Source organism: Silurus meridionalis, chromosome 24 (assembly GCF_014805685.1).
Source record: "Silurus meridionalis isolate SWU-2019-XX chromosome 24, ASM1480568v1, whole genome shotgun sequence".
Taxonomy (NCBI): Eukaryota; Metazoa; Chordata; class Actinopteri; order Siluriformes; family Siluridae; genus Silurus; species Silurus meridionalis.
Genome location: NC_060907.1, coordinates 10,810,665 through 10,824,411, shown reverse-complemented (window position 1 = coordinate 10,824,411; position 13,747 = coordinate 10,810,665). Strand labels below are relative to the sequence as shown.

Below are 13,747 nucleotides of genomic sequence, written 5' to 3'. Positions count from 1 at the left end.
CCAACAAAGAATTTTTCAGTTATCTATGAACTTTTTAGGTTTAAAAATAAACTGTTTAAAATGTAAATAGGTTTTTTTTTTTTTTTTACCAAGGAAAGTTGTGGCTTGCCACCCTTGCCATTAGAAATATTGTTAATGTGATAAGTGATTATGTTGTCTGCACGGCCCGTGATTACTGCTTCTGCAGCCCTGGAAATTAAAGAGAACACAGTAGATGAGATTTAGTATTTCATAAACTAACAACTATGTCCAAAAACAAAATTTTCCACCACCCTGAAGTAATACAGCTGAGGCACCTCATTAAATTACCGTTCCTAATCAAGGGCTCAGCGTTTCATCCCACCCATTTAGAGTACTAATTAGTAAATTACATTTGAACCTCTATGGTTATCAGTGGGCTGGTTTGCATGTTTTATTCACAACTCAACACATGTACAACATAAGCAACAGTAGAAGATAAACAGTCCCAGTCAGAATTGTGACACCAGACTCATCACCCTTCCTGTGTAACATCAGCTCTGTAATGACATGCTGCTCAGTGGGAAATGCTCCTTATAGCAACAGCATGCATCCCTGATAGATTGTGTCACTGACATTTGGAATCCTGCTGATCGTGATCTGAAGGTTTCACCAGTCTCTGATACTATGCCAATGATACTAACTTTCACTTCATAGCCAGAGATTTGCTTTTCTCTTCTACAGCATGTCCATACAAAAGGACTGAAGATACAAACCTGGCCAAATATTTTTTTTGTATTGTTTTGTTGATTGTACTAATAAAATAAGCTTAATAGCCATAAATCAGTAAATTATTCAATAAAAAGAAGCAAATATGCTTTTGTTGAGAAAAAATAACCTTCAAAATAAATTTCTGAGAAATGATTGACACAATGACTTATCTAATGAAAGCACTCTGAGCTCAAATAAATGGAATAAATAAATAAGTCTTACTTGTTGGCCATTTCTGTGGTGAAGACATAAACAACCTTTGACCCAGCTTTCTGAGTGCTGCCCAATTCTGATGATGTGTTCTGTCCTCCAACAGCATTGTGAGTAGGTGTGGAAGCTGCCAGGGTGCTCGGATCTGGCTTTATGTCATTGGAGTTACAGTCTGGGAGACGGGAATAAGACAAGATTGGAAGACGTGTTTAGGTAACAAAAGCGGATAATCACCTGCAATCAAGACGGGACAGCCCATTGGTGGTCTAGCCCACCAATTTAGGATTTCTGATTGGAAGGTCAGGAGTTCAAATCCCAGATGAATAAGTGCCATGAATGTAAAGTTTTAACATTTGTAGTGTGTTTAAATATTTATCTACCAAGTTAAAGAATAGGTAAAATACTAAACTGTTCTTTTTCTCCTTATAAACCTTACTCGTGCTTTTGCTTTTTCTTTCTGACTGGCTGTTTACTGCTCTGTTTCAAAGTGTAGTCATCTTTCATTCCTAAATATAATGTCATTTGATGCATCAGAGCTACAAAAACCATGTACTTATACAACTCTCTAGACAATACCAAGAAGAAACCTATTACTATTACAAAATCGGGCCAATATCTAGTAGCGACTGGACTGGTTCACAGCAGCTTAGAAACAGAATACAGTGGTCCCATGGAACTCACAGGGGTTACGTTCTAAGACCCCCTGCGGGTTCCGAAAGTCCACGAATATTTGACGCAACCCCTGAAGCCCCTATGGTACTTTAGTGAATTCATCTAGACATTATGTCACTTAATAAACGTAATAGTGTACAGTTTTTTGCTGACATTCATGTTTGTGTCATTTTAACAAAAAACGTCTTTAGCTGTAACTTTAATTCATGCGGGTCCACCTTCAAGGTCACCTAAGCATATTTTCCTCCATGGACTGTGCTGTGGGCAAATATTTGGCTGCTTGGTGTAAATGCTGAATGCTTTATGTGGTATTATAAAAACATAACAAAAAAAATGTATTTAGCTTAATCCTTAATAATTACCAGAGCTGAATCAGCTACAACATACTATAAAAGGAACCCCACTTACTGAAGAACCCTGGGTCGTCTTCATCACTCTCTCCTCCCGAACACCAGTCTGCTCCACTATATGGCTGTCGTCGTTCAGCTACACATAACCTCTTTGCCCTACTGCCCATTTCTGTGAAAATGAAATAAACAAATATTAGCAGCCTTCTTCCTTTACAAAAACGTTTTCATTCGTCAAGTGTCAATGCTTTTTGGGGTTTTATGCTAGTAGATGAAACGGGGTAGCCTACAAACAAACACAGCCTACTGATCTGTTTCAACAGTTAATGTTTCAGTATTGCCCCCCCACTAAATCTTAACATTGGTATTCTGACATCTATATCTGTCTGCAGCAATTAAAAAAAACTCATCTGTAAAATATATGACCACCTCTAGGCAGTTCATGTTCATGTTCTTTCCACCCTTGTGCTCTACAAACCCTGACAGCCAGCACCATCTGAACTGTGTACACACCACTTCCCTGTAGCCAGGATACGGCAGTGTCTAAAACCACCGCTCCAATAATACAGTTGGAATAAAGAAGAGCATAACAGGACTTCCTGTGTGGAGAACATACTCATCGCACGAGCAAACAAACGCCATGAGCAAACTCCCCACAGCAAAGTCAAACACATACGCACAAAACTAACCTCGTTCTCATTCAGACGTGCGAACGCACAAAACAAGCTCCTAGTTAACTCCGTACATCTTTTAGTGTTAGGAATTACAGTCACACACAAACAGGTGTTTGCTCCTTTTGTGCTTTGCGCAGTGTGCATCCTCGTGAATTGCGTTTGCTTTTAATAAACCTCAGATAAGCTCAGGGAGCGATTAATTCAAGTCTACAGAATCTCACAATAGACCATATTTGTCTCTAATTTAAATACCTGGATGCTTTTTAGATGATGTTTGACGCATGCTTAATTAAATGGCTGGTCTCAAAGCATTTAATCTCTATGCAAAGGCATTTCCACCAGCAGGGGGTCCTCTAGACAATCAAGCAATACGGAGAGGTGGTGCCCCCCCCCCTCTCCGAGCAGGCAAGATGGTACATTCCTTGGCACATCCTACATCTGAATCTACACCGTGATGTTTCCACTAGGAGACATATGGGGGGTGTGGATGTCTTTATGCAGCTACAGTCCTGAGCACAGAGCTCGAGGACAGTGCGAAAGACACGCGACTGCATGCGCCAGAAAAACAGCCCGAGTAGAAATGTGACTGCAATGACACACTGCACATTTGTGTCTCGGGGGTTTTTCAAATGATAAAACACTACTGGAATATGGCTCATTATAACACTTGGGAGGGGAAGGGAGTAGCAGGTAGCACTTCATTAGTGTCATCAAACAATGCCATAGGTGGACTTATACAAACACCACAAACATTATTAAGTCATTCAAATATATTTTAATATTTGGTTTCAAATGCTGAATTTTCCACACACAAATCTGATGGAAACCTGGATTACCAGTTGGACTGAAAAAGAACTAGGAGATACTTCTTCGTTTCTTTACTTGAGCAATCCAAACACAAAGGACATTGAAATCATTATGTTAAGTTTAAATACATTCGATAAAACACAGTTTTGGACGAGCAAATTAGCTGAGAAATCTGCTAGAGATCACTCATAGCCTGTTTTTAAAAAATAAAATAAAAATAAATACAAATAAATAACATTTTCCTACCTTTCTGGTCCCCCTCATTATTGGGCGTCCCTGTATCTCTCTGCTCAAAGGACTCGATCGAAGTGCTTCGCTCCCTCTTAATCTTGCTTTTTGCTCCGTTGCCAGAATTCAGACCCTGTCCATTTTTGAGTCCCATACTACCCACAGAACCCTGAGGGCCTTTAGGAGTGTGGCTTCCACTCAGCGCCTTGGGCTCACAGGGAGATGGCTGCGATTGGCTGCCTGCACCTCCTTGTTTTCCCTGATTGGGCAGTTTAGAGTCCATCTGGGCAGCGCTGGAAGGAGACATCACGGGTGGTGAGCGCACCATGGCCTCCTGCTTGGATTTTGGACTGCTAGAAGAAAATGAGAAGAGAACAGAAGTGAGACAATAATTTTCAGGTAACAAATGTTCATATGATTAGAATGGTATGTCATTGCATAGCTAAGCACAACTGACGATCCTGACGGATCGCCAAATTCAGGAACAAACACGGACAACAAATATTATTTCATTATTTCACTACACACCTCGTGGAGAGTTATTTCAGCTAATGGCTTGAGATTTTTCTAAAATCAACCTTTTTTTTTTGTCAGACAAGTAACAATTCATAGACGGACAATGAGAAACCTTTCAGACCAACTCAGCATTTTATCTCTACCTGAAGAAAGACAGCTTTCTGCTATGTTGCCCTGGCATACACACCCCACCCAAAAGAAAAACGTTACTGGAACATCCCAGAAACCTGAAAGCAACCAGGTGACGCACCGATTGCACTTACGGTGCCCTTATGTCCGAAACCTGCTCTCTCCGTTTCTCTTCCTCACTGTTGACAGAGTGTCGAGTTAATATTTAATAAATACCCTGTTTAACCAGATTGGCCACCGGATAACCGAAGACCAGGCTCTTGAGTCAAGTCATGTCACCATGGCAACGAGGTACACAACTGCATGATTTAAGCTAACAAAGTTTTGGAAAGTAGCAGCAGGACGCTAGGTTGGAGCACACTATCCTGCAAAAACAGCACTGCCGGATCAGCAAGAAGTTCTAAAAATTGCTTTTTATTGCATATTTCCAGTCGTCATGGTAGTTAAACTAAGGCAGTTGCCTCTCGACTGCCACTCTTTTGAACTATTGGGTAAAGTGTTTGGCAACTTCAATAAATCTAGATCCAAAAATGTCTGTCAGATGATGACCTGGAGGCAAAAAAAAAACAAAAAACAAGCACCAAGGCAAGACCTGGCCCTGCATGACTAGGGGTTGTGGTGCAAGACAAGCCCAGCAGGAAACTGGCAGGCCAGTGGCCCATTCCTTAACTGGCTACAGAAGCATACGTCAACAAAAGGGTGGGCATTTTGGCTTCGGACAAGGCTGGCAGGCAAGAGACAGGACGAATGAAGCGGCAGTTCTGGCTGAGCCCGTGAGGGTTGGTTTCATGGGTGTTGAATCAGACAACTGGAAGCCCTCCAAAAGTTTCTCCAGGGTACCCTCCCCCAAAAAAAACACACTGCTACGGCAGTTAGCTCCGCCTGGCCTGCTTTCCTCTCCATAAGAGCTTGCTTACATGCTGTTTTAACTGAGGCATCTTTTAAAGTGGAGGAGAAATTGAGTAGGGAGGGATAATTTTCCTTTTGCGTCATAATTCTCTGCAAATCCACCACACTCAGCCAGAGAGTAGCGAGTTACTCCTTGTGCAAGTAAACTGTGATAACTGTAGCAAAGAATATACCGATAAAACAAAATCAGATTTTCAAAAGCGAGGCCCTTTTTTGCTTCTCACCTCTGCGTGTTAGCTGAAGGAGAGTTTCTCACTTTGGGGTTGCTGGAATGCATTGACGACAGTCCCAGGGCTACCGAGGCTGAAGCAGTAGTGTGCTGGTGAGGGCTGGGCGTGTGTGAGTGTGTGTGTGTGTGCGAGTGAGCGGTGGGCGTTGCCTTGGCCCGGGCGCTACGGGACCCGGCGTTGGCGGCTGCAGCAGGGCCACTGCACTCCTGGCCCTCCTCCTGCCGGTCTTTGGCTCGCTCTCTCCTGGCCGTGGCGCCCGGCGCCGTTCCACTGGCCGTTCCCGCTCCTGTTGCTGCTGCGCGCTCCTCCTGCACCTCCAGCATCTCCCCACGGAGCTCTCACAGCCCCTGGCCACACTAAAACACACACGTACAGAAAAGGAAGAGAGCGAGTCTTTAAAAAGTTAATCACACACAAAGATCTCGACTAGTTTGCTGACACACAAGTCTAGTGTGCCCTTCAGCAAATCAAATCCTCAACAAGCCACCATCCTCCAGCCACCAAACATTAAAACACTAACATTACAAATGGAAACAATTATCGAAGGTATTTAGGGTGATGCTTAAGGGGCCAAATGTGGCTTTCAACAATCTACAAAGCAAACGACAAATCGGCAACGCAAGCTACAGAAGATCGCAAACAAACTCATCATTAATTTAATAACGATGGTAATACAGTGCATCCGGGAAGTATTCACAGCATTTCACTTTTTCCACATTTTATGTTGTTACAGTATTATTCCAAAATGGATTCAATACATTATTTTCCTCAGAATTCTACAAACACCACCCCATAATGACAACGTTAAAAAAGTTTGTTTGAAATCTTTGTAAATTTATAAAATAAATATATTAAGTATTCACAGCCTTTGCTTAATACTTTGTTGAAGCACCTCTGGCACCAATTACAGCCTTAAGTATGATGCTACAAGCTATTTTTGGGCAGTTTCACCCATTCTTTTGCAGAACTTCTCAAGCGCCATTTTCAGATCTCTCCAGAGATGTACAATCGGGTTCAAGTCTGGGATCTGGCTGGTCCACTCAGACATTCACAGAGTCTCCTTGTAGCCACGCCTTTGTTATCTTGGCTGTGTTTCCCCTGTTAGATGTTCTGTTGCCCCAGTCTGAGATCCAGAGCGCTCTGGAGCAGGTTTTCATTAAGAATCTTACTGTACATTGCTGCATTCATCGTTCTCTCGATCCTGACTGGTCTCCCAGTTCCTGCTGCTGAAAGCCATCCCCACAGCATGATGCTGGCACCACCATGCTTCACTGTAGGGATAGTATTGGCCAGGTGATGAGCGGTGCCTTGTTTCCTTCAGACATGATGCCTGACATTCAAGCCAAAGGGTTCAATCTTTGTTTTTCATGGCCTGAGAGTCCTTCAGGTGCCTTTTGGCAAAATCCAGGCAGGCTGTAATGTCATTACTGAGGAGTGGTTTCAGTCTTTCCACTCTATCATACAGGCTTGATATGTGGAGTGTTGCTGAGATGGTTGTTCTTCAGGAGGGTTCTTCTCTCTCCACATATTTTCTCACACAGGTTTTTGGTCACCTCCCTGACTAATATCCTTCTCGCCCGATCGCTCAGTTTGGCCAGGGGGGCTCTGCTCTAGAAAGAGACCTGGTAGTTCCAAACTTCTTGATGGATGATGGAGGCCACTGTGCTCATTGGGACCTTCAATGCTGCAGATATTTTTCTGTACTCTTCCCCAGATCTGTGCCTCAATAAAATCCTGACTCAGAGGTCTACAGACAGTTCCTTGCACTTCATGGCTTGGTTGTGCTCCGACATGTTCACTGTGGGACCGCATATAGACAGGTGTGTTCCTTTCCAAATCATGTCCAACTGAATTTACCACAGGTGGAAACATCTCAAGGATGATCAGTGGAAACAGGATGAAACGGAGCTCAATTTTGAATGTAACGGCAAAGGCTATGAATACTTACGTAAATGTGATTATTTTTGTTTTTTTTATTTTTTAATACATTTGCAAAGATTTCAAACAAAGTTTTTTTTTTTCCACACAACTATTATTTTAAGGCAGTTTCACCACAAACTTGAAACCTTACATGATCCTTGTGCTTGTTAACAGGAACACCTGGGGCAGGAACAGGAGTCAACATGACTACCTGGATCCCTAACTAGTACAAGTTCATCTGTAAATGTTCCTGATCCCCATGAGGACAAACGAGAAGATTACGGTCAAGGATTTATCTACACTCCTTCTCTCTATTTTCTTCTGGTCAGAACATGAGAAACATTTCATAAAGCTGCACCGTCAGATTCCGTCGTCATGCCCAAAACATTTAGGACTGCTTCCAAAGAACACAAATGATGTCAGCGGCTGCCTGCCACCCCTCGGGCAAAAAGGGAGGATCGACACCGATCCTTCAACCGCTCTCTACTGACTCCAGGCCCATCAGACTTCATAATGAAGTCACTATGTACATAAATGATTGACAAGATCAGTGATCTCCAATCAGCCATCTATCTTTCATTGTGCTGAGATTACCCACCATAAAGTAAAGATAAAACTGGTCTGGAGACAGTATTCCAAGGCGCCATGATTCACTTTGAGTCCTGTTCTTTAATTAAAAAGGTTTTAACGTCTATCAAAACGAACAGCACGTGCCTTTGTGACAAGGCTCTTAAACCAAGTGTACACAACAAACATGAAACAGGCCCAAACAGGACGACTTCTCCAGTTGACTGAAAAACATGTCTTGCTAGTTTTAAGCATTTCTGGGACGTGCCTGGGTATAAAAGAGATTTCGAAAGTAACCAGGATATCCAAAGTATCAAGATAGCGAGCAGAATGGAAAGCGGAAGCTCAGATTTTAATTGGTCTAATTGTAGTCTGTATGTTCACTGCAATAAGTGTTTGGTTTTTTTTTAGCATATGCCAATAAACAAAAATAGCACATCCAATGAGATTAACAGACACATCCTGCATTAGTAACATTGTGAGGCGGTGTGAAATAAGTACCGAATTACTATTTAATACTAAGCAACTAGTATTCACCACTTGACAGCTAGAGTTACCTCAAGAGCTTAGATATGCAGAATGTTTTAGTTGCTTAGCTACGCTTGCTAAACCCAAACTGTACAAATATTAAATCTGCCCGTCATTATGTTAATTATGACTGGTAAAGGCTTAAACCTTCTCTACTTCACAAAGACATCTCAAATGAAAGCCTCAAGATAATCAGGCTGAAACTACTGGAGTTTGTTTAAGACAGGTTTATCATGCAATCTTATATGAGAATCAGTGCATATACATATATATTATTTCTGTTAAATCAGACTCCTATGCTTTATTTAATTCCACAAAGCACCAGTTAACTACAAAATAAACAGCACAGGCTGCATCACAAACAAACACTCGCATGCTAAATTTATTTTGTTTGTCACAGAGGCACCAGGTGAATCATCTTCCGTGAGTGTGGTTAACTGTTGGGTTTCAATGACTAATCAGGAAATCAACTCTTTCCGGGAGAGACCTTCAGCATCTTCAATGTAAAACAAAAACATGGGGTCTTGTGAAGAGAAACATGACAAGCAACTAATCAATTAGAAAACATCTTGCCATTGTCACATATTCTCAAATCGGTTGATGCATCTCTACGTACAAGTATATAAGAACCAGAACACTATACTCATGGAGAAACAGGGAGGGGAAAAAAAAAAAAAACCCCAGAAGAAATCCCAGGATGGCTAATAATATTGTTTATACATGCACAGGAATTTCCCCTAATATATAAAAACTAGCAGCCAGCCTAAACCAGGGTGTTCCCTGATCAGGCAGTTACTAAAGATAAATGAATGCTGCCAATTGATATATAACAAATGTGGTCTTTGTCCCATTAGCTTTATATCTGACTGCATATGCAATGCCTCAATATACACCACTCTAGAAACCTTCCTGGTGAGCTTTCTGTTGAGTTCTGTCTGAATACATCTGTAACGTTACTACATATTGAAAAAGAACTGCAATACCTTAGAATAGAGATATTTTTGTACTTGATTTTACTCGTTTAAATTTGTGTTCAACTAATCAGTGCATGTGGATTTATCAGCTCTGACGGATGATACTGACACAATACGGACATCCTCCATCTTCCTGATAACCGAGAGAATCTCCGCATGCTTCTGTTGCCAAGTTACATGAGGCACAATGACCGTATGTTTAGAACAAATAGTGTGCTGCGTACACACATTATCCGTTTTGTATCACCCAGTGTAAGAACCTGCTTGTAATTTTTACAGATATACTCATTTCTATTTGAAAGAATCTGATTATAAACGAACATCAGGTTTTTTTTGTTTTAATGTCGGATACACTGTTTTCTAAGTACCGCTATCAGCACCAGCCGCGTGTGTGTGTGGGGGGTTCCCCCCTGTATCATTCGACCACTAATTACAATTACTTAAACTGCAGTTGTTCATTTGCCAGTAACACCAATAAGGCCTACTTAACAGGACAGCGTTTTAATAAATGGTAGTTAACTTGCTCAAAGCGCGTACACACAAATTACCAAATTAGGATTTTTACAAATACTACTCTGCTGTTGGTTTATTAAAAAAAAATAAAAAATCAAATATACAAACAGAAACACTTATACACAAGCTACATCATTAGACCAACAACCACAATGCCTCAGGGGAGAGGCTGAGAACGCCATTGCTGTGATTCACTGAGCAGTTTCAATGTTCTGCCACCACTCCTCATGTGCGCTCTCTCTCTCTCTCTCTCTCTCTTTCTTTCTTCACACACACACACACACACACACACGACACTCAGAGCACATAATGAGATGCTTGCAGTCAGAGTAAGTCTATTTTGTAGGGCTCCAGCAGCAGTAGACAGCTTGGTCGCTGAAGCTCTTCCGCAGCCCAGCCAGACACACACACACACACACACACCAGCCCACCGACAGTGTTGCCAAGGCAACACACACGGACAGGGCCCTGAAGCTGCAGCGCCTCAAGACACACGTGCACACACACACACACACCTCTGAGGTGAAGTGAATTAGAATGCACATGCACTCGGACACACATTCACAGTTGCTGTTTTTCTGCATTTCATCATCTGGAGCTTTGCATAAGCCAATCGGAAACGTAGCGCCACTAAGCCAATTATTACCATTGTTTTTTTTCTCCTGCCACCAGTTTTTCAAATAAAGCTCGAGACGGTACGTATTGATCCAATAAGGAGGGGAAAAAATCTCCAGTCAAAATCGAGTAATAAAGACGTAATTCAGCAAGTCCATCAGCGGGAAGAACATTAGCACAGATATCCGTTTTAAATCCCCTCTTATCGGTGCGAGTTCGATATTAATATTTAGCCGACATTCACAGGTACAGTGATTATTCTATTAGCTTTTGTTTCATATGAGCAGGCGTGCTTTTTATGAGCTTTCCCAGAAGGCACTCAATATTTATGTGTGCAGGAAATCTGTCCTACAGATTTCGCTGCTTTTGTGTGTTCAAATGTTAGAAAACACTATCAATATTGCTCATTATAAATGGGGGAGGTAGTCATTATTATTAACGGCCCAGTGTTTTCACAGCCATAGGCATGTGGCAAAATCCCGTAATGCAGCCAGTGAGTGATGAAATAATCTGTCAGCATGGAAACAGGAAACAGAAAAAAAAAATCTGATTATTTACAGAAGTAATTGGGAATTAAATCCTTTGTTGATTATTGGGGGGGGTGTCCATATATTAATCCATATATTCAATAATCCACTGAAATACTGGCTGCTTCTTTTGAGTGACTACTGGATTACAAGTAAATATAAAACGTGGTGACTCGGTGGATATACTCCAGCATTCCAGTGTTGTACTCTCTTCTCAAGACGACCAATCAATTTAGCTACAAGTTATTAATGCAATAACTAGTGGTCAAAAAGGGAATTGCAACAAGCGGCAATAGAGGCCCACTGGGGAAGGAATATTGCTGCCCCATGCATTGCTGTGCACATTTTCAATGGAGGTGAAGCAGACCGGAGACATAATGACTGGGTTGCTGTATAGATAATAAGGGTTTTTATGCAATATTAAACTAATCTAAAAATCTGTAATCTAAAACTGTGTAGAGAGAATAGACAAAGAAAAAAGTGCATGTGTGTGTTTGATTTACAATTTCTTTTGAAAGATATATTGCAAAAAACATACTATGGGACAGAAAATATACAGGTATCAAAAATGCACACACACCATGGTGAACTTGTTGCTCTCTTTCCCAGTGCCCAAACTAGATTCAGGTTTATTGTGTGGTTTTTGGTGATTTATCTGAGCTGGAAATTTAAATAAAATCTGGCAACCCGGTCTAACAAATAACAGACGCACATGAAATACCTATGCAATGAATTTAAAAAAGGTGGATTACGTGCTCTATTATTAATTTCTTTAAAATGCCTTTAGATCGAGAAACACGAACACGTATCAAGCAACAAGAAATAAATCAATTCAAAAATTTAATTGATTGATGTACCTTCAAAGAGGCCTTGTGACTGAACTACTTCATTGTTGATCCTCTCTAATATCACAGCAAGCCAATCTCTAGTTCTGTATTTTCCGGACGTGTAAATGGAAATAGGGGTGAAAAACACTAGACGTGGCAACCTTAACACTTGCAGTACGAACAAGAAAGTTAAGATTAATGTGGTGGGTGAACAACAACAACAAAAACAAATCTTCAAAAGGACAGGTAAGGTTTCAGGACTGAAGGAAAAGAATCCTGAGTGCAAGTTGAAACCACCTGAACAAATCGCAACAAAACTACAATTTATTAAAAAAAAAAAAAAAAACCAATCAATTAAACTCAGGACACTGCAACTTCGAGCTTTCTGCCAATACTGCAAAAAAAGGGTCTAATACGTCTGCTTTCCTGTATTAATGCTTAGCGCTTTTGTCTTGTGAGATTAACAGTAATGGCTGCTCTACTTCAAAAAAATAAAAAACAACTAGGAAAAAAGTGAGAGGGGGAACCCCATATTTTTTAACCCATCCAGAAACAACACACTCCTACTGCCTATGACTAGCACTCCTGTTAAAGAGTTTCCAATGAAGTGGTCTGTCACACACACACACACACACACACACACACACACACACACACACACACACACACACACACACACACACACAGAGAGAGCGTACTGGAACAGTTGTTTTGACTGTACATATGTTTTGGGAAAGCCCCGTTTTCAACACATATGCTGTTGTGACATCTGGGCGTTTGTCAGACAGGTTCCCACGTCTCCTTCCTGCTGAAAGATGACGTGGTACTGTAGCTTTCTGTTTCGCCTGCCTGAGTTTTCCTTGTTGCATAAGAAACGAAGACCTGTCTGAGAACGCGGTATAGTCCTGATATAGCTGCTCATAGGAGCTCAAATAGATTTTTTTTTAGTAAACAAGAAGCCAACGATCAGTAGACACTTATATAGAACATAATTGTATTGACATTAACTGACCACTAAATCAGGTAAACCTACAATATTGGTCTTTTTGATGGTTAACAATTACTGAGTGCAGTCCATTTGTTCACCTCTAAACTATCCATTAGTGGCAAGCAGTTAGACACACATGATGGCTTGTGTTGTCTACTGACACTAAAAGCAAATCAGTCCGATAAAAAAAAAAAAAACGTGTCTTATAAAAAGGAGGTTTTGCAGAACATACATAAGGTAGTGGCTTCGACTTTAAGCAAAAACATATGAACCAGCTTTGAATTAAATATACATCAACTAAACACTGTCTGATCAAGTGTGCTTTCAAAGTGTTTAGATTTTAGGGGGTTTAGATGTAATATGTAATATTGTTTGTACATGTGTCCTGTTCTTCTGCAACTCATTTGACGGTGGGTTTAAAATCTGAGGAAAGCAAAAACAATCAAAAAGAGGGTCCCTCCTGTCTATTATGGTATACAATCTTTTTATACATTTTCTTTTAATGGTCTGAAAATTCTGGTCAAATCTCTGCAAACTCGCTGCTTGAAGGAGCACAATTATTGCTTTTTAATAAAAGATCAACGAGGAGCCAGCGATCAGTGAACACTTACATACAACGTGATCACATTCCCTTTAACCAGGTAAACCTAAAACCCAAATATGAATAAATTGTACATCCTAGAAGTGAAAACATGTACGCACATTCATTTCTAAACGCTTTCTGTGGTTGGATCTGAAATGATGTTTGGTCCCTACAGTGTTTGGGGATTTAACTCTGCCTGGGATTATAATGAAAAGCCTAAAATAACACTAGAACTAATTCTGACTTAAAGATGT

At 40.9% G+C, this 13,747-nt stretch overlaps 1 protein-coding gene across 5 annotated transcripts in view; it reads right to left on the bottom strand.

The window, feature by feature from the left end:
* Nucleotides 1–13,747, bottom strand: part of bcl9 (BCL9 transcription coactivator) — a 63,868-nt gene that overhangs the window by 6,295 nt on the left and 43,826 nt on the right. For 4 of the 5 annotated variants that reach the window (XM_046837124.1, XM_046837123.1, XM_046837120.1 and 1 more), the window contains 5 exons: nt 5,446–5,807; nt 3,686–4,020; nt 2,020–2,130; nt 952–1,111; nt 90–189 (listed from right to left, as the gene is read on the bottom strand). In XM_046837124.1, the coding sequence (XP_046693080.1) occupies nt 90–189; nt 952–1,111; nt 2,020–2,130; nt 3,686–4,020; nt 5,446–5,774 (1,035 nt within the window). In that variant the 5' untranslated portion in view covers nt 5,775–5,807. The remainder of the gene's footprint in view (nt 1–89; nt 190–951; nt 1,112–2,019; nt 2,131–3,685; nt 4,021–5,445; nt 5,808–13,747) is intronic. The other variant, XM_046837125.1, reaches the window with a different exon arrangement.